Source organism: Antechinus flavipes, chromosome 4 (genome assembly GCF_016432865.1).
Source record: "Antechinus flavipes isolate AdamAnt ecotype Samford, QLD, Australia chromosome 4, AdamAnt_v2, whole genome shotgun sequence".
Lineage (NCBI taxonomy): Eukaryota > Metazoa > Chordata > Mammalia > Dasyuromorphia > Dasyuridae > Antechinus > Antechinus flavipes.
Window position 1 is genome coordinate 30,672,655 of NC_067401.1, and position 26,404 is coordinate 30,699,058.

Sequence of the window (26,404 nt, forward strand, 5' to 3'; positions counted from 1 at the left end):
AACCAAGACCTGGCCACGCCGCATCTCACATAAATAAATTCCCATTCAATTTACAGTGTAACGGGATTTTATTAAAAATTAGTGTTTTCTTCCATAGCCTGTGCTAATAGGGGAGCAGAAATAATTGCCATTTAAAAGGTTAGTGAGAAAACTAAAAGACCCTCATCGAGCCAAGGGCCTGCCTGACCTTTGAGGCAGAGAAGGGAACCATAGACCTCCCTTGGAGCCGGAAGCAGCCTGATTGTACAATCCATAAAGAGACCCTCCCACCCACACCAGCTGCCTATTAGCTGGCTGCTGGGTTACAATTAAACTGCCCAAATGGGGTCTGAAGTTTCAGGTAGTGTCTTAGGGCAAGGGTGGTAAATATCAGTACCACCCCTGAGCTTCCACCACACCACACCCAAATCTTTTAACCCCTGGGTGTATGTTAGGGGAAGGTCATCCAGTTCTGATTAAAAAAAAAACCCAAAATAACAAAACACCAACACAAACAGCAGCTTAAAGAAAGGACAGTCATTTCCAAAGTGCCATATAAAACGTTAACTCCAAAGCCACTTGGGGTAGAGCTGAGGGTTGGGGGGGGGGGGGCCATGGTGGCAAATTCTGCAGCCAAGTAGTGATTGTCTCCGACCTGTGTTTTTCATTTGCTCTGGCTGCTCAAGTTAAAAGTTCCCATGGCTAAGAGATGAGTAACTTAAGGATTTCCTGGTGAACACTTGAAAAATATATCTACTTTCTGAATGTGGCCTTAGTGCCTCCTAAAGGAAATTCAATTACTTTTTGCCTACAGCTAGTGTTTCTGGTAAAAGCAGCAGTGGTCCTTTCAACAGACCAAGTTTTCTGATAGTCTCATCCAGGGCAATGTAAGATGCCCAGTAATTTCTATGTGAGAAAGCTAGGGGAAAAAAAAAGGGGTGATGACATAACTGCAGAGCCCCTCCTGTCCAGGCTCCTCTTGAGGACTAGAGCAGCGAGTGGAAGCTGAAAGAGAGGCTCCAGCAGCCCAGCACAGACGGGCTTCCACCTATTGTAAAAAAAGGTTTTCACCCTGAAGACTAAAGAAGGGAGAACATGGACAACCTTGAAAAATAAATTATTGTGTATTTTAGCCTCTTGAAAAATCAGATCATACTTGAAAGACCCTAGTGTAGAGTGAGGCGGATTTGATCACCACTGGCAACTCTTTCGCTGAAAAGTGAATGTGGATTTGTCCTGCCCCGAGGAAGGGCAGAACTAGGTGGCTGGGCAGGTGCCATTCAGAGGCTGCATGCAAGACTGAGTAACTGGAGCAAGTGCCACCTTTTTACCATCCTTACTTTGGGTTCCTACAAGCCTCCACTGACTTAAGAAATAGAATATTAGCAGGAAAGACTGATGAGAAGAATTGATTGGAAAACCCATCCCCTGGGAGGAAGAAGGCACTGCTTCTTGTACATTCTGGGAAAAAATTCTGAAAGACGGACAGTCTAACTGAACCAAGTAGGAAACGTGAGGCCCACAGTCCCATCCAGGACCAGTCTACATTGCCATGGCCTAGCTGTGAAGGTTCCACAAGCTGAATGACTGAGCAGAAGGGACCAGTGTCAAAAGAACCCAGCCCCTCCCATTGTGCGATATTGCTCTGCTAAGACCAAAGTGGGGCCGGGGCTAATGCTTGCCACCGGACTCAGAGGCCTGCCCACTGACTGTTTGCTGAAGGATGTTTGTGGGACCAAGTCCCTTTCCAGCTGGACTCACTAGTGTCACAGCCTGAGAATTTGGCCTTTTCTCAGATTTCTCAGGCCCTGGGCAGTCTGACCCTGTTGTCCTTTTTTAGTGTTTCATTTCACCCATGGGACCTGACTTGTACTTTCTTTTTCTCTCATGGTGTGGTCCTAGGACAGGGGTCAGGATTAGGATGGGGAAAAAAAAAGGAAAACATGGGAAGATTAATCCTACTTGTTTTTCTGGTGAATTTGATGAATTTGGACTGATGTCTTTTTGCAAAAGAATTAGAAGAACTCTGAAAAAACTGCACCAATGACCTAAGAGAACAGGGGCCCTCCAGGTCATGGAATTTAAGATACCTCATACAAAAAACTGCTGCTTATCCCTGTGACCGGAAATTTCTTAGTGGACCATTCTAGAACCCGAATCCTCAGCCCCCTTCTCAATCCTAGAAATAGGCTCTGAAGAAGTGCCCCACCCCCACACTTTTTGGGAAGAGCAAGAAGATCCGTTAAAAGAGTATGAGAGAGTAAAAGGAAGAACCAAAGTCTAGAGGGTCTGCTTCAGGATGCTCAGCCTACAAGGCTGGGATCTGTTGAACAGTGCCCCAGGGCCATTGAGGCGTAAGACCAGGCAGGTGTGGAAAAGGGCTAACTGGGCCATTGGTGAGCCCGGCTCAGTCCCCTTGGGCAAAAGCAGGAGAGTGGGAGGAAGGCCTGTCCCCCTCCCAGCCCCCTGAGCCTCTCTGGAGACCTCTGTCCCACCCCTGAGGGCCGAGGTGGACGCTCACCCAATAAGGGTCGCTGGTTTGGATGCACCAGGGAGAAGGGGGGGCCTAGGCTGTCTGGGTCCCATTGCCCTGAGGGCCGTCAGTCCCGATGGGTGGACTGGTGGCCGAGCTGCCGGTCATCGTAGGTGCTGTAGCGTTTGACGTGGATGCGGCGGACTCGGTCCCGTAGTTCAAAGGCTTCCTCATCCTCACCAGGGCAGGCTTGGCTGCGGCTGCGGCTGGTGGCCTCCAGTAAAGAGTTGTCGGGGACTCGGGGGGTCTCATAGAGCAGGACATTGAGTGTCTCCTCATAGATGCGGGCCTCTGGGAACTCCACCTGGGGTCCAGACAAAGCAAGAGGGATTGCAGAGAGGATCCGAGGCTGCTGGGCCGAGCCCCATGACATCACCGGCCCCCGTGGACTTGCCCAAACACCAAAGCCTCATTTTGAGCTGGACTAAAAACCCCTCTTAATGTAGGCCTCAGTTTTTCTCATCTAAAAAATGGGAAGAAGTACTCCCCCGTGTTTTCCGAAATCTCAGGCTTTCTTGTGAGAAGATAGTCTATCTATGATAGGTTATCAGGATATGTGGGAGGGGGAGAGGCTGGCTGACCTTGCCTTCCAGTGTGGTGGGAAAGTTTGATTTTTGGATATCCAGAGACCTCAGGTTTTCTCTGGGCTGAGTCTGAGAAAAGTGTTTTCCTTTCCCAAGCCTCTATCAAAGGAGGGTGGCAGACAAAGTGATTTCCAAGATCTTTTGTAGCTTTAGTCTACAGAAATTAGCTGACCTCTTAATTTCCTAACTGGCTAAATGGGGTGGACCTCTCTCACCCACTGATGGGTTTTTGTGAAGATAAATTGAAATTATGTTTGGCAAAGTGCCTGCCTGAGAATGGTCAAGGTCCCATAGCAGCTGAATTAGCCCATCAGAGACCAATACCCATGCCCTGGGCTGTCCTGGCACCACGCCCTGACCTCTTGGGCTCCCTCTTTAGGGAGACCCGGGCTCTTTTTGAAAACAAGCTCTCATCCCTCTTCTTTTCCTGGACATGACCCCGGTACAGCTGCCATGGCAACTTCTGCAAACTCCTCCCCATATCTACAGTGTGCCCGCTGTGCCCTCTGCATGCAAGCTTCCCTGACCGTATTTCTCACGTCTCCCCAACACGCTGATCACGAGCTGTGACATCGCTGCCTTGAGACCCACGCCCGCTGAGATTGGGGAAGCGCCCCCAGGTACCTTCGTCTGCTTCTTCTCGGTGGCGTAGACGATCGAGGTGCAGCACACTTCTGCCAACTTTCGGCCTTGGCCGTAGAAGGACCAGCAGCAGATTTCGTCTCCGATGACGTCCTTGATAAAAAGCACTCGGCCGTTGAAGCTCAGGGAGAGTTTGTCGAACAGCTCAATGTTCTTAAGCAGGTGGTCGTCAGAGTTGCTACAGAAGGAGACATCGGACGGTGGGCCCCGAGCTGCCGGGATGCCCTCCCTCACGCTCGCCCGGTCGGGCCGAGGGAACCACGCGCCAGCACCTACCTGGTGTAGGAGTACTTGTTGTTGCTTCGATTATAGAGTAACTTTACCACAGGCTGCAAGGGGAGGGCAAAGAAGAGTGATGTGGGGGGCTGCTCTTGGGCTGCCCCTGGCCCCCTGCCGCCCTCCAGAGGCTGGTGTTACCTTAGTGGAGGCTTCGATGAGCCGCTCCTCCTCCTTTGGGGACGTGATGATGGGGATGTTGCACACGGGCTGATAGGATTCCTTTTTATCCTAGATGTTGGAGGGAGAGAGAAGGGGGCTGACTTCTGGGACCGAGGCTGGCTGCCCTCTGGGTACCTGGGCCCTGGGCGGCTCTTACGGGGGTGGGCAGGCAGGACAGAGCCCAGCCCCCTACTTTACAGAGGATGAAAAAGGGGTCCCGAGGAGAAACACTAGTCTTTTAGGCCTTTAAGTCTTAGGTCTTTTACAAAGATCTCATTTTGTCTCTACTCTGGGATGGAGCTGCCCATTTTACAGATGAGGAGATGGAGGCAGGTGGCAGCTAAGTGACTTGTCCGGGTGGCCCAGCTCGTCAGCCCCGACGGCCGGATTTGTGGCTCCAGGCCCAGCACTTTATCCGCTATGAAACCTGCCTGGTGACTTGATGAGGGGCAAGGCAAAGCCTAGAACCCAGGTGTCCCGCCTCCCCACCAGGGCTCATGCTACCGCCCCAGCCGGGGCTGAGTGGTCACCCCCTCCTGCCCAAGCCAAGCTGACCGACAGCCTCGTGGCCGCACGAGGGGAAAGGGGGGAGGACACCGCCGGGGTCCTGGTGCCCATCCTGCCCACCTGCAGTGCCGCCTGACACATGTCCACCAGACCCTGGATGAGGTAATATTTGGCTTCTGCCATCAGCTCCTTGACCTCTTGCCGGTTCTGGGGGAGGGTGATGGTGTCATCTCGGAGGTAATTCAAAATGGTGCCAAAGTGCTTTCCACACCGGTCTATGAGGATCCAGCCTGGGAATTCAGAATCCGGGGGATTACTTGGGTTTCTGCTGCTCCTGGGCACTGGCTGGGAGTGGGAGGTCACTCCCTCTGGCCCTCACCGACTGACCCTCCTCGGACCAGTCTACACAAGGGGAGATCCCCCCCCTCTGCAAGGTTTGCCCAGGGCCGCCCCGGGTCCTTACCCTCCTTGTCGGTCAGCACCTCCATGCGCCCGCTGAACATGGCCTTGAGCATGGTGTCGTGCCGGGTGAGCACCCGCACCGTGGTGTAGTACAGGGAGCCGCCCACGTTGAGCTGGATGTATTTGTTGCCCATCCCCCCGCCCTTGAAGCCCCCTGGCTTGGGCTTGGAGCCCGAGGCCGGGCACAGGCCAGCCAGGCAGGTGTCTCCGGACATCTCCCGCTGCAGGTAGATGACCACACGGCAGGAGGTGGGCCTGGGGCGTTCCACTGTGGTGGAGGAAGTCACGGGTAAGCAGTTGGTGGAGGCCAGAGCCTCATAATCTCAGGACTGGAGGCAGAAGGAAGAGAAACCCCAGGAGTCAGAGCGGGGCCAGAAGGACTCCGATAAACCAGTCAGGCCTTAGCCAACCAAAGTCTCGGGGAGATGAGAACTTAGCCAGTCTCAGACGCCCGGGCAGCCAAAGTCCCAGCTGCCTTGTTTCCTAATGGAAGGGGGCTTGGGACAGAGCTGTGGAGAAGGCTCAAGACTGACCTGGAGAGACTGAGAAGCGGGAAAACCAGGCAGACCCGGAGAGAGGCCCCCCCATCTGCAGCACCCGTTTCTCTTGTCTCTCCAGGCCCCATGAAAGCAGTTTAGCGGCCCTCAGAGATCCAGGGCAGGGACCAACCAGAGATGGGAGCAAACTGAAGGTCACAGGGACAACAACAAATCTACAGAATGAGATGTAAGACTTTCTAAATGACCAACAGGACTTCTTTCAATCTTAGATGTGGATTCTGTGCCGGAAGGCTCAACAAAATCCCCACACTTCAGCCAGCTGGGAAAGTTCCCAGAATTCAGATGAATGGCACTTAGACCGTCCGCTTAAACAGAAAAGAAGTTGGCTCCCTTTCCCTCCTTGTGCTTTCTTTTTTAAAAGTTCATTTGATTTTCTAGTCTGTCCTGTCTCCTTTCCTTCCCTTCCATCCTGAGAAAGCAAGAAAAGCCGAGCCTCTGATACAAGCACGGGAAGGAATTGAGAGCCACCACTTGGGGCACCAGGGAGGAAGGAAAAGCAAGGTGACTTGAGAGAAAAGATCGGAACAAGCTCCGGTGATGCCGGCAGCATCTTAACTGTCAACAAGTTCAACAGAAAGGCTTGGGTTGGATGTGAGAAACATCATATAATAATGTAGAAACAAATTCACGAGAGCCGATAAGAACCAAATGAAATTGTATAATGGGAGAAGCGGGCCTGGGACAGAGCTGTGGAGAAGGGTCAAGACTGACCTGGGGAGACTGAGGAGAAGCAGTCAGAGATGGGAGAGGAACCAGGAGAGAGAAGGGTGTCCGCAAAACCTAGAGAATTCGAGGGGACTGCTCCCCCCGCCCCCGGTCAGTGTGCCTCGATTCTTTACTTGGTACAAAATTCATGCCAATCCTTGATATCATCAATGTCCTGTGTCTAGAGAAGTGATCAGAAGGCTCCTTGCTTGTCTTCCTGAGAGACGGGCCAGGGCTTCGCAGCCCTTTCCCATTTCCTGGAAATGCTTCACCTTCCATCCCATAGCCGGCCCCCTCCCCCCGGCCCCCCCCCAATACACACACACGCACAGGGGATTCACTGTGACATGGAACTCTGTGGGCCAGGAATGGCGGAGGAGGGACAGAGACTAAACCTTCCACATCAGAGACTGACTGGTTTCTTCCCACCTTTTAAGGGCAGCAGAGCTATGACTAGGGGGCTGTCCCGAGTTCAGTTCTAAAAGACTCCAACCACTCCCTTCACTTCTTAAAGACCAAAGGCAACTTTTCCATATAATACATTTCACTGACCTGCTTTTATAGAGCCAACTTTCCTTGCTGGGAATTCCCTACATCTATGAAATCACAAATTCCATCCAAAAAAACAATTAGCAACGTATACCCTGCCTGTTCACCTACCCTTGGGACAGAACAAACATACCAGGCTTGTCTCCCCAACTAGACTGTAAATTCTCTTAGGGTAAAAATAATGCTCTATTTTTGGACTGCATGTCTGCACACGGTAGGTGTAGATACTGACTTTGAAACAGAAACTGCAGCTAAAAGGATTTTAGGCTGAATAGCAGGAAGACATTCCAGACTTCAAGGAAAACAACCCAGAAATAGATAAGTGAGTGCTGTAATGGACAAGCTCCTGGAAAACCTAGATTTTAGCAAACATTCGATAACATCTTCAGCTGCACTTATGCCCAGGAAAGAGGAATGTGGCTGGGACACTCAATGACCCAAGTTCTACAGAAGAAGCCCTTTAGTGAAGTGCTCCAGGGTGTGCCCGGCTCTATTTTGGTACCCATTTCATGGGTGATTAGGATATAGGGACTGTCCAAATTTCTAGATGGTGACAGACCCTAAAAAGATTTCTGTGGCATAGAATGTCGGACCTTATTTAATTCAAGAAGCTTAACAGTGATAAAAGTAAAGGGTTCAGTTGGATCCAAATAGATGAACTTCACAAGCTTACGGATAAAGCATTATGGTGTCAGAGGGACAGAGCTCTGAGGAACTATATACAGCCACCCAGGCCAGCTCCTCACTGTGCAGATGAAGAAGCAGAGGACAAGACTAAGGAAGGAATGACCAGCAGCACCTAAGCAGATGGGACTCGAGAGTAGTGTGGTGGGTAAAGACCTTGCAGGTTTAATGTTCTGCCATCAACAGTATGCTATATATAGTGCTGGCAGAATATTAGGGGAAAAAAAAAGGAATATGGTCTTTGCAGGAGATGACTCTTCCAGTCAGACCATTTCTGAAATGCTGTTGTTCAATTTCAGTAATTTAGGGAAAAAAGCCCTAGGGGAAACTGTAAGACCCGAGGGTGAAGGAACTGGTTATTTCGCCCGGATAAAAGTGGGGGAGAGGGAGGGGGAAGAAATGATAAACTATCTACAACTACCGAAAGGGCTGTCGTATAGGAAAGGGATCAGGTTTGTTCTTTGGGACTCCAGAGGACAGAAGCTGACACAGTAGGTAGAAATTCTAGAGAAACAGGTTTCCCATCCATGTGGACAAAAAGTTCTCAGCAAGGAAAATGAATCAAAAGTAGAATGGCCCGGCTGAGGAAGTAGGGGACTCTGCCTTAAGCAGAACTCTTCAAGAAAGAGAAGGAGGCTTATTCTTTGGGTATGTTGGGAGGGGATTATTGAAGTACAGGTTGGGCTAGACGTGGCCTCTGAGGCCCCTGTGGATTGGGATTCTGAGAAGGCACCCCCTGGACTGAGAGGAGACTGAGAGGAGCAATTGTCCTAGAATAGGAAGGAAAGGGATGAATTGGGGTCTCCGCCTTCTGAATTTTGTGACATTTAACCGAGTATTTCCCTTCCTGGATTTTCCACCAGTTAAGACTTTCAAGAGCTTTTGGAAACGTCTCCTTTTTCCTCTCCAAGGAAGCTGAGAAAACACACACTCATCCGACAAAGTTAAGGAATTTTCCAACTCTGACAGCCATCAGGCCATCAGCAGCCGTGTGTGGCCCCCTGTAACAAAGCACTAGCTGAGGGGCCCCTGAACTCTTCCAGGACTAAGTGAGGTCGGATTCCACTTTACTCTGAGCCAATGGGCTCTGGAATTCCAGCCAAAGTAACGCCCCGAAATTGGCTCCGGGAAAATGAAGTTTCCATTGACACCGTGAGTGTACTTCCTTCCTGACTTTGTCGGGCCAGTTCTTTGGGAGATTAATGTGGCTTGGTTGTATGTCTGGCCTCAACCAATTAGGTGAAAAGACATCCTGGTGAATAGGGAACCAACAGAGCGGGCGGAAACAGATGAGACCTGGGAAGAGGTGCCGACAGAGGCCCCAGGAAGAAAGGGTCGCCATTAACCCGGAGCTGTTACTGCTCTGGACCCCCGCCCTCCCCACAGCTCCTGCTTGGATGCAGGGAGGAGAAAGAAACCAGCGACAGCCAGGCAGGGGCAGCCTCGGCCAGGAGGCTCCCTCCTCCCCAAGTCCACAGAGCCTCCCTGAGGCCCAGAAGGGAGGCTGACCCCGTTCCCTGCAGGCCCTGGGGGTGCACCATCAGAAAGAAAACTTCCTGCCCTCAAAGAATTTCTACTTTACCTCCTTTTCATTTCTTCTCCACTTTCTTTTTCCTTTTCTAACTAGCTCTGTCCTTTCTCCCTTCCTCCTTATTCTTCACTTTCTTCTCTTTTGCTTTTCCCTTTTTTTCTGTCTCCCACCCCCTCTTCCTTTTTACTCTTCCTCCCCCTTTTCTTTCCACTTACCTTTCTTCCTCCTCCCATCTCTCCTCCCCTTTCCATCCTTTTTCTATCTTCCTTCTCTCTACTTCTTCCTTCGGCGCTCATCCTTCCTTTTACTCCTGCCATCCCTTCTTCTCTCACCTTTCCTCCCATCCATCCCTCCTCTTATCCCTCCTCCTCATTTTTCTCCTCCTCCTCCCACCTCTCCACCTCCGGGCAGGGGTCGGAGCCAGGGACTGGGCACTTTCACGGCCCCGGGCCGGGGCGCTCCGGCCGGCCCAGCCTCTCTGCCTCGTCCCCACCTCGAGCCGGAGCCTCCCGCCCGCCAAGGCAGACGCAACCCTTTTCTTACCTTCCTCCCGGGAGCGTCTCCCCAGGGCTCTCTCCGGCCCTGACCCCAGTTCTAGCCCCCACAGCCCCAGACAAGTAGAGCAGCCTCGACCCTGACCCCGACCCCCGCCCGCCCCAGGATCGGATCGTGAGCTCATATCCTCCAGTGGCTCCACCCCGATCCACTCCCTCTCGGCCCGGTTCCCACGCCTGCTGGGGAGGGCCCACGACTACAATCCCCAACATGCAAAGCGAACAAAGGTACGTATGTGTGGGCGTTTTCTTCTGCCCAGCCCTCCTCCACAGCCGTCGTATCCCTAAGGAAGAAGGAAAGCTACTTCTGGCCCCTCCCTCGGCGCAAAGGTCTAGAGGAGGCGTGGGCTGGGCCTGCAGTCTAGCATCGCGCTTCAGACTCGGCTTCCCAGCAGGCATTTCAAAAAGGGAAGTCAAGTCGTTTCCGGCGTCGAGTTCTTGGCGCGGGAAGTGACGTATACGGTAAACAGGAGCTGTAGCCGTGGCAGCGGCGGGAGCGGGAGCCTTCAGGCGGCGGAGTCAGCTATCGACCGGATAGCGAAGCCGCCGTCTCCCGCGCCCGCCTTGCATCGCGGCGGGCCCCGGCGTCAGGTAGGTGGCGGCACGATTCGGGCCACAATTGGGCTCGCTGCGATCTGTATGCTAACGTTTCTCGGAGACCCCCGACGGGAGGGACGTTGGCTCTGCCTTCGGGGAGCTTCTCTTGTGGGGGCGGAGATGCGTGTGCGCTTTGGTACAGGCGGGGCGCTGAGAGCGCCGGGCGGGCACGGGAGGGGGAGGGGCGTGAGCCGCGCCCTCACACCTAGAGGACGCCCCTTCCCCAATTTGTGCTCCCGGGCGGGGCTCCTGGGGCGCGGCCTCCCTGGCCTCCTCTCTGCTCCTCCTCAGGGTCCTGCCCTCTGCAAACTTGTGTGTGTTGCTTCTGGAAGGGCTGTCCCGGTCCCTCGCCGTTTACTGGGCACCTCTTCCGAGCTTCATCCTCTAGCTCAGGCGTGGACACCTCGGTAGCGGTTCGTCGTTATTGCCCTGTGTTCGACCAGGACGCGGTCGGAGGAGGAGGCGGGTGGGGATCCCTTCCTTGTGGGATGGGACCGTTCCCGAGAGAAGTGGGCCTTCAGCCCCGACTTGCGCCTCCTGCGGGAAGCTGTCTTCCTTCCCTTTATCCAGAAACTGCCGGGCGCCCGCTTGCTTGTGTTGGCACCTGGTGGCTTCTGGAGGTGAGGACGGGCCAGCAAGGGCCGGATTTAGTGAAAGCTGGGAGTGGGCCAGGCGTGTTGGAAGTGCAGGGACAGCACAGAGCCCCTGCCCACACTGCGGGGAGGCCCTTAGAATTCCCTGTCACAAGTCGCTTAAAGGATGCAAAGCCCCCCAAAAAGCTCAGGAAGGAGACCTTGTAATCTCGAAGTTTGCAGTGTAAGCAGCGTGGTGCTTCAGGTTTGTATTACTTCTGGCGGGGTAAGTGCTTGAACTCCCGAATACTGAGCTGCTGCGAACCTGCATCTGATTGCACGCCCCCACTCTCCTCCCCGATATGTGGAATGCATGGACCCCCTGGGAAGGGGAGTGGGGCCGGGGTAAGGAGGGGACCTAGAGGAACAGAACGCCGGCGTTGATCTGCACTGAGGTTAGACCCATGAATGGCTAGCCAGCCTGAGGAAGGCAGAGAGACCCTGCTTTTAAAAAGTACATTTTACTTGAGAGAAACGACATACCTACTAAGGTAGTAAGGAATATTGACCCTTGGGGGTGAGGATGAAAGATCTGGAGGAGATCATTAAAGGGCAAGCGACATCTGGAAGGAAGCACAAATGCTGAGAAGGTTCAGCCAGGCTGGGGAATGGCTTCTGTAAGGAAGCTGCTGGACTGAGAATAGAAGATGGAGGATTGACTTGGAGGACCCCAGTGCTGAGTGCGGGGATATTAAGGTATGAGGGAAAGCTGAGCAGAGGTTCCTTCAGTGCTTGGAACTGCCAGAATGGCCAGAATACCAATCCTGAAGTAGTGAGGACCTGAGTTCAAATGTGGCTTCAGACACATAATAGCTTTGTGACCCTAAACAAATCACTTAACTTCTATTACTTCCTCTTTCCCCTCCCAAAAAAAGTTGTTCTGAGCCCTTTTCTCTTGAGGGGTTTCCTGTAAAATATTCAGCATCCATACCCTATAAGTTGGTGAGTAAAGGGAGGGACATATACAATTTTTTCCCTTTGTTTTTGTGCCTTGTGTTGACATTATAGAATTGTTGGGGTTCTGGACATATGGCTACATGGAAAGAGCTGTTTAGGGTGATACAGCTGGAATCATCAAAAGTCCAGAATCTGGTCTTCAGCTTTGCAATTTCAGAAATCCATTTTATTCAATAAATAATTGAACATTTATTAAGTTCCTACTGGGTGCCTAAGGGCAGCTAAGTGGTAAAGTGGATAGAATGCTGGACCTGGAGTTAGGAAAATGAATTCAGATCTATTCTCAGTTACTAAATGTAAGTTACTTCACCCTGTTTGCCTCAGTTTCCTCCTCTGTAAAATGAGCTGGAGAAGGAAATGGCAAACCACTCCAATATCTTTGCCTAGAAAACCTCAAGTGGAGCCACAGAGAAGTGTACAGAAGTGAAAATGACTGACCACTAACAATGTGCTGTTTAGGGGCTGTTTAGGGAGCACCAACATCCCTGGTATGAGGGCTTGATAGGCCCTTATCAGGGCTGCTCATCCACCTTGGGGTTTACCTGGTGTCTGACTCTCACCTGTGGCTCCAAGGTACTGAATCATGTGCAGTGGCTGGACCCTAGTAGAACATTTTAGCTGAGGGCCCAGGATGATGGGCACCCCAGCTATGGGAAGATGTTCCTCTGGCCACAAAGGCAATTGAAGCAGGCGCTGTGAGGGCATAGAGCTTGGTCTGAGATTGAGAGGGCCGAGGTCATTTGAATGGCTCTGGAAGAGTGAGGCTGACCACTTGACTTTACTGAAATCCAGTTCACATGCAAGCTAAGACCTTGCCCCATGTGGTCACTGGTCTTTAAAAAGGAAGGCCAAACAATGACAGTGTGTCCCTGGCATGGTGCCAAGCTGGGCATCCAGATAAGAAAAAGCCAGCCCTGCAAATGGGGGGAAGATGGTACATGAAGGGAGCCCCCTCTTGGATACATGGTATGATGTTTGAGGCTGAAACTACACAAAGCAGCTGATGGTTAAGAAGTTCACTGGCAGAGGCTTTGGGAAGAACTCATTGCTCTGTCTTCCAGCCTTCCAGTCAGTGTGGCCTCCAGGAGTGCTGAGAGGCTTTACCAAGATGATGAGATTTCAGGGGATGAGCTTATCTTGGGGGACGCTGGATGTTTCTGGAGCAGAAACCAGGCAGAGCAGTTGATCTCAGAAGATAGCTGGAAAATTCTCCAAGAAATGGCCAGGTCCTGGGGAAACTCAATTGCAGTAACCCAACTCTTGGGGTTGATTTATAACCCAGAATATCAGTTTATTGATTTGTAATGGGAGGGTCCATACTGCTCATCTGTAGCTGTGTTCTAGAGACTGAATATCCAAATCTGAACGTGGTTTGTTGAGCCAGCTGGAAGTGGATATTCACCTCAAGCTTGGGTAGTTTGATGTGTGTCCTAGACATAGCCCTAAAAACTGGGGTCAGTCATCTATCAGAATACTCCCACTTCCGACAGATCCTTCCTCTTTGCTTCCACCTGCTCTAAGATCAGCATTATGGGACAGCCAGTTATAACTTGCCTGATTTACATCATATTGATTTTTCTGTAGGGATTCTGAGGTCCCTGGGTGGGCTCTATAAGGCATGTTCACTCGTCATCCACCCAGTATGGCAAGTGGACTTTATTCCTCCCTGGAATAAATTCTGCCCTTTGTTCTTCTGGTGGCACCTGCCATTCCTACCAGCTGGCGTCATCCCTCAGCCTCAAGCATCTTTCCTCTGAGGGAAGGCCGGTGTGGACAGGTGACTTTGGAACACTCGGCATTTTGCCGTTGCGGTGGAGGACCTTCCTCTGGTCACTGAAGAGTAGCTGAAGCAAGGAATATTTATATTTGCAGCCATGGCTAAAGATATCCTGGGCGATGCTGGCCTGCACTTTGACGAACTGAACAAGCTTCGAGTGTTGGACCCTGAGGTGACTCAGCAAACCATAGAACTCAAGGAGGAATGCAAGGATTTTGTGGACAGTGAGTAGCCCTTGGCCCTGTCTCCTACAGCTGCCTCCCCCAAGCCCAGAAACCAAGCCTTCTGTTGCCCTCTGTGTGAGGAGGTTAAGGGACTATTGCCTTTGCTCACATTTAAAGACTGGGTCCCTTCTCATGGGCTTGATCTGTTACTGAGAAGCACAAGAGTCTGGACCTGGGCAAGCACCTTATTGCATAGGCCCCTTCTCCTCAGACTCTGAGGCAGTGGGCATCATCATGGTAACTGCCCATCCCTTCTTGACAGCATTCTTCTCAGTGCATAGGAGGGGATTGGATTTTCATTCACGGCATTAACAATTTAGGCATTAAATTCACCAGCTTAACGTGTACAAAATTTTGCCCAGGCAAAACAGGCCCTGAAAGAGCTCTGACAGAAAATAAAACTTAATTTTTCTTTCCTTGAAAGAAATCGGCCAATTTCAGAAAATAGTAGGTGGCTTAATTGAACTTGTTGACCAACTCGCCAAAGAAGCTGAAAATGAGAAGATGAAGGTAAGGTTAGAATGTCAGTGTGTGCATCTTAATGAAGACTTTGTTTTCTGACTTTTCCTGCCCTCATCCTTCCCCTTTACTCCTAGCCACCATGAGGCAGAGGTAGGGCTTTATTCTTCCCCATTCCTCTTAATTTCTCTAAATGGCTTTCCCATGGTTTCATCCTTTTAGTAGAATAGCTGTGTCTTTGTCCCATTTTCTTTGTTCACCCCCCTTTCTTGAGCTGCTTTGGGGGAGGTTGAATATATCTGGAAAAGGCAGCTCAGTTTTCTTAAGTCATCTGTCTCCATAGGCAATTGGAGCTCGAAATTTGCTCAAATCCATAGCAAAGCAAAGGGAGGCCCAACAGCAGCAGCTCCAGGCTCTAATAGCAGAGAAGAAAATGCAGCTAGAAAGGTAAGAATCGTGAGAGAAATTGATCTCAGCTCATTGCAGTCTCAACTTTTGCTATTAGGTTTCCTGTACCCAGCCCTACTTCACCTCTTCCTTTCATTGCAGTCTGGGGAACCCCATTTTAGAACTCTTGACTAATCAAAGACTTGTCTTTTGATGGAAAAGATTACTTAAAATAAAAGTAATCTTTTATTTTGTTTATATTGAGCAATTTTTTTTTTCACTCGATCTTTCTCTCCTCCCTCTCCTTTCCAGTAAGTTATCCCTTATAACAAAATAAGAGAAAAAAATGCATCAGTAAAACCAACTTGTCATCTGACTAATGGTGTTTTCATCCTTTATCCATAGTTCCCCCTACTGAGCAAAGAAGGGAAGTGTATTCTTGGCTCTTTTTGGTCATTTTTAGTGTTAGATTTGGGAAAACTTATTTCTACCTTTGTCCAGAAGCGGGGGTGAGGGGAGGAACTTTAGAAGCAAAAGTGAGGTTACTGGGATTATGGCTGTCTTCACTGTAGGACTGAAAATTGTCCCAGATTTTCCGGAAAGAAATGTGTTTATAGTAGATAGATTCTGGGATTATGATGCATTTCTTTTCCATCTTTTATTTAATTTCTTCTGTCTTCTTGTTCTCACTCCCGTTTAATGATTACCTATTTTAAAAATTTTTGGACTTTCTTGCTTCCTCAGAATCATTTGACCACCTTGCTTCCATAACATGTGCACACAGTAGACAAGTGGTTTGTTTTCCATTTTTTCATCCCTTTTTAGGATTTGTAACAATTTTCTGTCTTTCAGGTATCGGGTTGAATATGAAGCTTTGTGTAAAGTAGAAGCAGAACAAAATGAATTTATTGACCAATTTATTTTTCAGAAATAAACTGATTTTTATAGTAAAAACCCTATAAAAAAAAACAAACAAACCTTCCAACTTCTCTTACCCCCAAGCCTTTATCATTCCAATAAACTTGATGACCACATGTGCATATATGCAATTTGGGATTGTTAACAGATACCATGTCTTCTGGAAAGGCAATAACAACTTTTTTTAGAATCCTGCCCAATTGTAGTCAGTTGGCAGTAACCAGGGCCTGCCTGTCCAGAAGCCAGGACAGCAGGGGTGACCTCTTTGCTGTGTACTCACCTATGTTGTCAGTTTGTGACCTCCAGCTACATTTGTAAACACCAGTCCTTTTTTGGAATCATCTACCACTTTGAAAGGAATAAGGCAATAAACGTTTATTTCTAGATTTTTGTAATTTTCTTGTTGCACTTTTGAATTCACATTTGCAGCTCTATTGCAGATTCTTCCCTAGTAATCCACGAAAGAAGTTGAGATCAGCAGCCATTTTTATTGAATTCAATACACTAGAGTCAGTTTTCAACAATTAAAACAAATATCAATTTATGAGGAGGACTTTATAAGGAGGTCACAGCACATCATGAATAAATGAAAAAGCCTTTATTAAGTGCTCACTCAGCCCCTGGAATAAGCACTAGAGATACAAATACAAAAAAAAAAAAGGCTACCTTGCTGAAGAAGCTTACATTCTAACATAGAAGACAACATATACAAAGTACTAGTGGCCAGGGTAACGTACTTTATTTTGGGAAGTCACAGGGATAGTGATTATATCTTTCCAGAAATGGTAGCTAATTTGCTTACTGTTCCCAAAGATAAAGGGCCAAAGGAGAAGTAGGGAACTTGGGGGGTAAGGGTGAGTGGGGAGGAGAATCAAGCCTATGGCAGCATGACAGGATTGCTAGGATGCCTCCAGGAGAGGAGCCCCATAGGAAAAAACTGGGAAGCCAGCCTGCATGCTGCATGTATTGGCACCCAGATTTCCAGGACCTGCAAAGGCAGTGTTGATTGGGTCCTGTTCCACTCTATCGTGAAGAATGTTAAACCGCTTTGAGGAACAAATTTTAGTTCACTAAGTCCAGGTACATGCAGCAATAAGAGAACAGGATCAACAGCTACTATTCATATTACTAAGTGGAGACTTAAATTGTGATAGAAAAGATGATAATTTTAAGACACTAGACCATACAATGTTATAATTAACAGATTTTGGAGAATGAACAATTTAATACTGCTTGGAAACCAAGGTTGAGATTAGAGTATCTTTAAAAAGACAAGCCCTAGAATTCTTGGAAATCAGAAAGACTCAATCAAAGCACCAGTCAGAATATTTGTGATCAAAGAGTTTGATGGGAATGATTCTTGCTTAAATATTTAGGGGGCAGCTAGGTGGCCCAGTGGGATAGAGCACCAGCCCTGAAGTCAGGAGCACCTGAGTTCAAATCTGGCTTCAGACATTAACACTTCCTAGCAATGTGACCATGGGCAGTTAACTCCCAATTGCCTCAACAAAAATTAAAAAAAATTAAAAGCCTTTTTCCATTGAACATTAATTCCCTTAAAAAAAAAAAAAAAAGAAAGCCTAAAGAATCCCATTCCCTGTGAAGAAATGTTTCTAGAATGGAGGGGGAATAATTTATATAACTCTTTAAAACTAGCTCTAAAAGTACAAATCTGAAATTGACAAGGATTTTGGAGTACTCATTTATTAGACCTGTGGGTCTATGAGAGGTCAGGTATTTTTGCACTAGTTTGGTCTGATTTGGGTTGAGAAAAACAATTTCTTGAAGAATTGGAAAATGGCTTGTGAAACGTGTTTTTTTAATCAGTCCCATTATATGGCTTGGAGAAGAGAGCACCAAGTAGTTGGTCATTCAGATTATAGGTCAAACTAACCTCTAGCATCTGACTCAGACAGTTTCAAAGAATCTCTAGTTCTGGGGATTCTGGTGGTGTGTCCCTTTGAGTAATTCTGAAATGGCATTTAAGGCACACACTAGGTATTCAGTACTGTTTCCCTTCAGCTTCCCCTGGCCAGCTTCAGGGAATAAATCTTTCACAATTCCCTTGGCAGATGAAACCTGGAATGAGCTCTTCCACCTGCTGTCTTGTTCTCGGGGGTTGCTGCTGATGTGTTTCAAGGGGGGGCTGGAGAGACTGTGCCCAAACAAGGGCCAGTGGCTCTCCCTCCCTTGCCAGCAGTTCTTTACCTTGTTTTCCTTTTCCTCTTCTCTTCAGTGCTGTAGTGAGGACTCCAAAGCATAAAAAAGAGGAGTATGAGTGGAATGAAGAAGTATGGGGCATAGATGGATAAAAGATTGAGGCGTTCTTGGAATGTCCCGGGGCCTTGGGCAAAATTCTCAAACAGAATATGGGCGCCAATGGGAATTAAAGTCGTCATGGTATGGACTGAGTAGATAATGGCAGGGATGCGGATCCACTTGCAACTTCCTAAAAGATTACAAGGGGAAAACTCGAATGTTTATAATGCTTTAAGGAAAAAAAAAACAATCTGAGAAATATGTATATATATATAGTATACATAGTATACTATATATATATATATATATATTTCCCTGGGAAATCGAGGCATAGTTCCCTTTAACCAGTCCAAAAGAAAATCAAACTTATTGGCTCTGCTTGCTGTGCAAGCTTCCTGCTCCTAAAAGGAGGACAGAATGTGGAACTTGAAATTCCCTACCAAATATGTGGGACTAAATCATCATATAGTGATGGGGCTTGTCAATAGATCAGTATCAAGAAAGGTCCTAATGGGAGAGGCGCCTACTTAATGCTGCTTTAGCTTAATATCATGTACTCCTTCTGGTATCATGAGAAGGAAGTGGGGAAAATAATTTTGAAAATACTGACGTCCAGATCTTTAAGGGATAGCATGATGCTAGGTTCACTAGGCCTTCCCCAACTATAAAATCAGACAAGATGGAGGGAGGCGGCGGCAAAAACTATAGCTAGTGATCAGCAACCATGAGTTTTAACAAGTATGAACCATGCCAAAGTGTGCCTATCTCTGCAGTACCCAATGAGTGAGAATCACCTATATACTAGTAGCTAATCTTCGGACCTTAGCTGGTGGCTCCAAAAGTCTTTTTTCTGCCTAGATCTCTGACTTGCCTTTCCAGGCCCCATTCAATTTTATGCTTCTTCTCTTCCCTTGGGCCTTTCAACTTCCCAAGACTACAAGTCTCTGCTGCTGCTTCCAAAATGACCCCCAGCTTTTGTTTCCTTGTCCTTTAAAACCTCTTATTGTCTTGCCTCCTATGCCTGTTTTCAGGAGTATTTTCTGATGGTTCTCAAAGCTCTTCTCCCCAGCCCCCAATAAGCACACTTTGGACAGAGGCTTAGTTTTTAGGTAAAAATGAGGCTTCAGGACATAATCACTGAAGATCCTTTCCCACTGCTTACCTTTGAAGAAGGCATATGCTGCAAAGGGAAAGAAAGGCAGCTGGAACACAAGCTCACAAAAAAGAAACGACTTGAACCAACTTGGCGGCTTCAGCATCAGGGGGTCTTTAAATGCCTGGACATACCACTTCAGCATGTCTGTCAACTGAGAGAAACGAGAGGTGAGCTCCTGCCCCCTGCACACTCCCACATGTCTTCAGCCACCCAATTGGCAATGATTTCATTAGATATTGAACTGATCAGTTTTCTCTGGCACGGTCTAGGCAATCTATTTGGGGTAAACAATTCATTCCTGATGGTCATTTTTTGGTTAAAATTACAGGAGGGAAAATATGACCCAACCTAAAAATTGACTATTCATTCCTACCTGCATGAAGCAACTCAAGTAGAAGTGGCAAATGGACTACATATTGGGGATAAAAATCAGGAAAACATGCTCAAGTGGAATCCATTAAGAATCCCCCAAGAATGATTTGTGAGCATCAGTGCCCACCTTGAAAGGAGGCTTATCAGTGGGATGTTTTAGGTAGGGTCAGTGTATCACCCACATTTCAAGAGAAGGGTATGTCCTGAAATTGCAAGCAGTTTTATGTGGGGGAAAAGAGTTTAACTGTTCAGAACATGGCTGGGATGATGTGGTCTTAAGAGTGGAAATTTTTACAAAATCTAAAAAAAGAGCCAAAAATCTGTGAGAGGCAAGTGTTATGGGTCTGAAGCCCAGGTTGAATGGCAACTATGACCCTGTTGTTCAGTTCTGTCCAACTCTTCAGGACCTCATTTGGGGTTTTCTTGTTAGAGATACTGGAGCTGTTTGCCATTTCCTTATTCAGCTAGTTGATAGATGAGGAAATAGGCAAATAGTGAAGTGACTTATCTAGGGCCTCACAGCTGGGAAGTGTCTGACACCAAATTTCAGGAAAACCCTTCCTGAGTCCAGGCTGGCCATATCCACTGTATCAAATAGCTGTCCACAAATATGATCTATTGGATGGCAAATGGATGTGTTAGGTTACTTTCCATGGCTTGATAATAATAGTAATACATGTTCATACAACCATTTTACATGCAGGTTATTTGATTCTCCTAAAGGATGAGATAGATGCAGATAGGGAAACAGGCTGAAATTAATTATGTTCTCCAGTCAACCTCTACTGTTTACTTGGCTTTCCAAGTCACTGGTGCTATGCAAAAACAGATATTAATAAATTCCCTGGAATAAGCTGTTCAGCAGAATAACAATGACTTCTTACAGTCTAGAAGTAACCTTAAAAGATAGAATTAGCTCTCAGATTCTGATGATCTGTTCTTGACAAAAGAACCAATTAGAAAAGAAAGAATATTAATGAAACATTTTTTTAAAAATCCAATACAAAATTTAAAAAGAATCACAGCAATTTATTACACCCTTGTTAACTTTAATGTTTTTAAAATATTAAATAAACATAATCCATCATTTCACATAGTACTCATATAGTACATATTGGGATGTTTGTGTTTGTGGATGATTATGATAAAAAAATTTTTTTTTAGAAAATAAAACCAAGAGTGAGACTTCAGACCTGAAGGAATGGTTACAAGGTACCAACAGCTGTATCCGGAAGTAAGCCCTGAGCTTCCAGCTGCTATTTCTTTGGAGAAAAAAATCCCACAAACTTGGCCATGCTTTCCACCCTCTGCGCAATCACAAAAGGCCCACAACCTAATGCTCTTCTAGCATCTCAAAGTCCATCAATTTCCTATAATCATATTTTTCTTAGAAGGTCAGGGACATATTTTGACTTTTTTTTTTTTCCTGAAACAATTGGGATTAACTGATTTGCCCAGGGTCACACAGTTAAGACTTGTTAAATGTCTGAGATCAGATTTGAACTTGGGTCCTCCTGATTCAGGGCTGGTGCTCTATCCACTGCGCCACTTACCTGCCCCTAGCGACATATTTTGGCAAAAAAAAAAAACAAGTTCCTTTTGACTACATGAATTGGAGTTTAAGCAGGAGGAGGAATGGGAATCAATTCTATTCTAGATTTTACTAACTTCCTTACCCAAGCAAAATCAGAATTCATGATGTCATGTTGCCACTGAGAGAGGGGTTGGGGCAGAAACAAACATTCCACTTGGGTTGGAGGGTGAAAGCAATAAACTTGCCTTTTTAAAAAGATCCAAAAGGTCTGAACTAGAGGAAAGCTGAAGAGAAGCCACATTGGCTTTCCCCCTTTTAGATGTCAGAGACACTCTGCCCCAAATTGACTTCCTTTGTTTTGCTTTAACAATTGAGGGAAAACCCTAGCATCATTCATAGGCAATAAAACTATCGTCCAATGATCAATTTACTACTCTATAAAAATGAGAATATTTTCCTTGTTAATTTTTGGAGAGGTATCTGTTGAAGAGCTGGTCTTTGCAGTTTGGAAGAAATAGACCTCTTACCATGCACTGGCAATGGGTCTTGGGCAATAATCTCTCTATGCCCAGATAATGGCTAAGATCATTGTAATATTGTAATATACCGGTAGGTGGACTGCCATCATATAATGATAAAATCACCAGTCTAGTGTAAAAAAAAAATTTTTTTTCATTGAAAAATGAAAAGTTGGACAAGCATAGACCTGCTTGGCAAGTAAGGGAATCAGATTAGGAGAGATTACCCAGAAACAAACGTGCTATAATCCCCAAACTATTAATTATGGATGTTGAGGTTAACAATTTGACTATAAATGAAATGAAATCCAATCCAATCCAGCTTAATTTAAATACAGAGCACAATTTTGACTTCCCCTATCCTCAACTATGTTTGAAAATTAAGGTAAACTGAGACTGGTCCAAGCATGATCAATTTATTAATTAGGCTAGCAGTAACTAATGAACTGGGTCAATGGCCTCTCTCAATGTCCAAAGACCTAGAATGAGGACTGACAACCTTTTAAATATGTGTATATCCTCTATGACTGGTCTGGCAGTACATCATGTAGATCTATTCTGGCAAAGGTAAAATAATCCTGATTGGTAGGTATTTTAATGGGGAGGTGGGTTGACCTCAATTCCTCCCACAACTTGCTAGTGGGGAGATGGGAGAAATCCTCAAGTAAGAGTATTAGTCTGAAGAGCTGTAGTCTGCAGCAGCTCTGCTTGAAGCAACTTGAATTTGATTCAAGTGGTGGGTGAGGTTACAAAGGTTGTTAGTCCATAAGGGTAGAAATTCAGTTCATAATAGAACTCAATCAAAGCCTGACCTTTAGGCAAATTTCTACAGGGTATTGTTAAAAGGTGAAATATGAAAGTAAGGAGTTTGGCCTTGTGGCTTATCTTTAAAAAGAATTTTATCAATCAATCGACAAACATTAAGAATCCAACTGAGGGGCAGCTAGGTGTCACAGTGGCTAGAGCACCATCCTGAAGTCAGAAGGACCTGAATTCAAATCTAGTCTCAGACACTTAATACTTCTTGGGTGTGTGACCCTGGGCACACTTACTTAACCCCAATTGCCTCAGCAAGAAAAAAAAAATCCAACCAAGCTCTGCAAACCGATTTTATTCATATGAGAAAAATAAAAACCTTCCCACAAGAGACTGAAATCTGAAATAGCAAGGCATCAGGATGGATCCAGATCTGCTACTTCTTTTACAAAAAACTGTCTCCTTCACTATGTGTCCAAATAACTTCTTTTTAGTGACCACTGTAGTCAGTAGCTATTGTTCTGGTTCTGCTTGTTTCTCTCTGCATCGGTTCACAAAAACCTTTTTTGTACTTTGAATTCCTCATTTTTCATTTCTTATTGCCCAGTAATATGCCACTGTTCACATACCCTCTTTTCCCCTCTAGGTATTCCCCTACTGACAGCCTCCCCACTTAGTTTATAATTTTTTTCCACTACCATAGGCTGCTGCTGTAAGTATTTTTATATTTAGTCATTTTCTTACATGATTTCAAACAAGTCCGAGCTGGTTGGCCTACTTTCCATGTCTTATTAGTGTGCTCCTCCAGCAGTGACTTCTGTTTTTGATTGGATTCTGCTGAAATCTGTTTAATGTTTTAATTTATATTAATGATTCAATTCACTCTTTTAATATCTTAATAATTATGATATTACTCTACACTTATCTGTGCAGGTGTTACTTTACTTCTAAACAACCTTAACTGGAAACTCAAAACTCAAACACACACAAAAAAAATCAGAGTGGGTAATTTGCCTCACAAAAGGATCCCACAGGGGCCAGCAAAGTCCAACTCACCTTCAGTGTTAAATAACTTCAGAAACCCCTATTGCATAAAGCAAAGCTTACCAGTTTAACATCTTGATTTTAAGGTACTGAGAACAATTCATAATCTCTCCCCCATCTCCCATCGTATTTCATTTGTAAAGGCAAGGTGGTGGCAACCTGACTCCTAATTTAAATACCTCATACTAGATCTGTGCCTTACCACTAATTCTCTGAAAATGTTAGGTACTTTCAGGGAGCTGAGCTGGCATCCAGCTGTTAGTGGAACTTACAAAGAGTTGTGCAATCCCCTTGCTGTGAATCAGTTGTTGGTTCTGATCTAAGACTAGAGTGAAGGAAAAAAAAGTCCTAATTTAAGCCTTGGCTCCGGTAGTGGCTTGGGGAGCCTGGACAGACCAAGTCACTGTTGGGAGAATGAGTCTGGTCTCCTCCCTGCCTCAGTCAGTTACTACTGTAAAGAGCTCCTTGAAAGGTTTTATTTCCAGCTCTTGGGCCCTTTTGTAGTTATTGAGCGCACATCTTCCCTACCCCTCTCACTTAGTCTGGAGTTATAACTCTTTTTCACCCCATCCTGGTTCAGAGTAGCACCAGATCATGGCAGCTCCTTGCTTTACAAACTCTGGGGACTCCCTGGTCTCAGCTCCTCTGTTTAGCATCTGAAGCTTGTAGAGCCTGGCCCTTTCTAATGCTCTCCTGCACCCCTCCTCTCCCACACTAAGGTCTGCTAGGGGCTCAGCACCCACAGGTAACTCCCTAGACACCTCTCCAGCCTTGTTTCTCATTGCTGCCCTTCATCCAGTCCAGCCAGATCAGGAGTACCTCCCCAGCATGCACTGGCCTCACTACTGGAGCTCTCCCTCCCATAACCACCTTGTATTCACTTTGTATATTACTATCTACGTGCTTTTATATATGCATGTTCTCTTCCCCATTAGAACTGGGGGAAGATCCTGGAGAGCAGGGACGGTTTCACTTTTGTCTTTGTACCTCTAGCATTTAACAAGCAGCATGGCATGGAAAGCAGAACTCCAAATTTTGGGGCAGCTTAGTGGACAGTGGATGGAAAGCTGGGCAAGCAATCAGGAAGTTTCAAACACTGACTACTCTGGGTGACTCTGGGCAAGTCATTTTACCCTGTTTGCCTCAGTTTTCTTGTCTGTCAAATGAGGTGGAGAAGGACATGGCCAAGAAAACCCCAAATTGGGTCACAGAGAGTTGGACTAAAAAAATGACTTCACAAAAAACAAGAGGGAAGAGAGGGGGATGTTGGAATTGCAAGGGTCCTTCTGAGACCCTAATGGAAGTGTTCTTAACATAGGATCCCAAAGATCTGTGCATTATTATGGGAGGAAAATCCGGACCTCTTTGGGGTCATTAACCTCTCAAGGGAATCTAACATTCCCATCAACTAATTTAAGATGCTATTTTGAGTAGGGGTACACAGGCTTGCCAAGAGAGGGGCACCAAAGGGAAACCTGAGCTCCGAAGTCACCAGGTGGATTCCAAGCTGGGCTTTGCCCACACGGCAGTCACTTCCCTTTGCAGTCTGGAAGTCCTCAGTTCCTCGGGGCAGGCGCCGTTCCCCATTGGAGGGGCTCAGCCGGGGGTGCCAGAGTGCCCCGCAGCAGCAGCCACTTTCCGGCCCCATACGCGGCTGCAAGAACCACAAGGATCCTTCCTGGGAGGGATTGTTCTGGCGGGAAACCCTAAGGAGGAGACCCTGGGGGGGAGGGGCTGCGTGGTGGCTGGTCCGGGGAAAGGGCGCTCGTGAACAAGGGGAGCTTTCTCGGCGACTTACAAATGGGTTCCAGGAACCCACCTGACACTTTGGGGAAGATGACACTAGCAGCTTAGATAGGTGGACAAACTCGTAACCTGGGGGGAAGGGCTCCAAGATCGGTGTTGGCCCTGCAGAATCTTTGGGGGAAGGGTGACGTGTAAGTTGGAGGTCCGGCATTTGAGGAAGGGGGAAGGATGGGGGAGCGGATCAGGGCAAGGCCTGAGTAATTCGGGGCAAAGGCTGCCTTTTGGGGGATCTCTAGAGATAGTCTAAACTTTAGGGGGCCCTTGGCACGAAAGGTGAGTCTGGGGGCGCGGCCGGGGGGGCTAAGGGAGGTGAGCCCTAGTTCTCCGAAGCGCTTTGCTCATAATCCCCGGGTTGGGTAAGAGGTGTGTGTATCACCCGAGTCCAGATCTCCTGGAGGAGGTGCCCGGGGCCCAGCGCCTCGCCTAGGGACACACAGGCCGCCCGAGTGGGCCTCAGGATTCAAAGCCAGCGCGCAAAGGGCAACTCGTGTGCCGTGGCGCAGGACACAGGGCGCAGGCGCAGGCGCAGAGACACGCGGCGCGCATGCGTCCTCCTCACCTCGGTCGGGTACAAATCAGCCGACACCAGCGCCTGCATGTCGAAGAGAAGCGTGATGGGGACGTGCATCACGAAGTAGAGGCCCAGCAGGTACTCCAGCGCTCGCGCCCCGCCCCGCGCGCCCATCGTGCCTTGGATTCCGGCCGGGATGCCAGAGGAGCTGCGAAAAAGCCAGGCACACCGGGAAACGAACGATGCCAGAGTGTTCGAGCGCCGGGCGGACGCCGCCGGGACGCCTCGGCCCCGCCCCCGCCCCGCGCCCGGCTCCGCCCCGAGCGCCTCGCGCCAGTCATGCCGGCCACGCTGAATGGCTCGCGGGGCCATCGCCCGGGGGTGTGGCGAGAGGCGGCCGAAGCGGATTGGCCGAGAGGTGCGGACTCTCCGGAGTAGGGCGGAGGACGGTTGGACGGTGGGTGCGCGCGCATAGAGCGCTGCGGACGACGCTCGAGCCTGGCGGCTCGGGCTGGGCCCGATGGAGTGACGGCCCAGGAGCTAGGCCTTTGTTTTCCGTCGCTTCCCTCCCTTTGTTCGGTTAGGCCCCCCGCACCTCCCACCACTGCCTCGTTTTGCGGATGAGGAAACTTGAGGCCCGGAGCGAGGGCGTGCCCTCCCAGGGGCTGGAAAGCCTCCGGGGGGCCTTTCCCAGGGCTCCCGGACCAAGACTGCAACTGGGGGACGGGGTGAGGCTGCTGGCCTCCACGAGGTCGCGGACCCTGGGGCA

At 48.0% G+C, this 26,404-nt stretch overlaps 3 protein-coding genes across 3 annotated transcripts; 1 reads left to right on the forward strand and 2 right to left on the reverse strand.

Moving 5' to 3' along the window:
- Positions 1-49: 49 nt before the first annotated feature.
- TNFAIP1 (TNF alpha induced protein 1) lies at positions 50-10,090 on the reverse strand. The gene is made up of 7 exons (XM_051992338.1): positions 9,718-10,090; positions 5,147-5,474; positions 4,804-4,973; positions 4,156-4,245; positions 4,015-4,067; positions 3,721-3,916; positions 50-2,816 (listed from the first exon to the last, which is right to left on the reverse strand). Exons 2-7 carry the CDS (start codon positions 5,358-5,360, stop codon positions 2,580-2,582), a joined length of 960 nt encoding a protein of 319 aa, XP_051848298.1. The 5' UTR covers positions 5,361-5,474; positions 9,718-10,090; the 3' UTR covers positions 50-2,579.
- A 95-nt stretch (positions 10,091-10,185) lies between these two features.
- On the forward strand, positions 10,186-16,063 carry IFT20 (intraflagellar transport 20). The gene is made up of 5 exons (XM_051992341.1): positions 10,186-10,319; positions 13,787-13,915; positions 14,340-14,425; positions 14,718-14,821; positions 15,614-16,063. Exons 2-5 carry the CDS (start codon positions 13,789-13,791, stop codon positions 15,693-15,695), a joined length of 399 nt encoding a protein of 132 aa, XP_051848301.1. The 5' UTR covers positions 10,186-10,319; positions 13,787-13,788; the 3' UTR covers positions 15,696-16,063.
- Positions 16,064-16,262: 199 nt separating this feature from the next.
- On the reverse strand, positions 16,263-26,157 carry TMEM97 (transmembrane protein 97). The gene is made up of 3 exons (XM_051992342.1): positions 25,684-26,157; positions 19,101-19,245; positions 16,263-18,128 (listed from the first exon to the last, which is right to left on the reverse strand). Exons 1-3 carry the CDS (start codon positions 26,005-26,007, stop codon positions 17,884-17,886), a joined length of 714 nt encoding a protein of 237 aa, XP_051848302.1. The 5' UTR covers positions 26,008-26,157; the 3' UTR covers positions 16,263-17,883.
- Positions 26,158-26,404: the final 247 nt, after the last annotated feature.

Bases quoted from the DNA above. Each gene is read 5' to 3' on its own strand.
- TNFAIP1 (XM_051992338.1), bottom strand. From the start codon at position 5,360: ATGTCCGGAGACACCTGCCTGGCTGGCCTGTGCCCGGCCTCGGGCTCC. The intron at 4,068-4,155 runs GTAACACCAGCC...CTCCCCTTGCAG, and splicing joins TCATCGAAGCCTCCACTAAG to CCTGTGGTAAAGTTACTCTA. The intron at 3,917-4,014 runs GTAGGTGCTGGC...CTCCTTCTGTAG, and splicing joins AACAAGTACTCCTACACCAG to CAACTCTGACGACCACCTGC.
- IFT20 (XM_051992341.1), top strand. From the start codon at position 13,789: ATGGCTAAAGATATCCTGGGCGATGCTGGCCTGCACTTTGACGAACTG. The intron at 13,916-14,339 runs GTGAGTAGCCCT...TTTCCTTGAAAG, and splicing joins ATGCAAGGATTTTGTGGACA to AAATCGGCCAATTTCAGAAA. The intron at 14,426-14,717 runs GTAAGGTTAGAA...CTGTCTCCATAG, and splicing joins CTGAAAATGAGAAGATGAAG to GCAATTGGAGCTCGAAATTT.
- TMEM97 (XM_051992342.1), bottom strand. From the start codon at position 26,007: ATGGCCCCGCGAGCCATTCAGCGTGGCCGGCATGACTGGCGCGAGGCG. The intron at 19,246-25,683 runs GTGAGGAGGACG...CGTTTCTCTCAG, and splicing joins CTGATTTGTACCCGACCGAG to TTGACAGACATGCTGAAGTG. The intron at 18,129-19,100 runs GTAAGCAGTGGG...GTAATCTTTTAG, and splicing joins AGCATATGCCTTCTTCAAAG to GAAGTTGCAAGTGGATCCGC.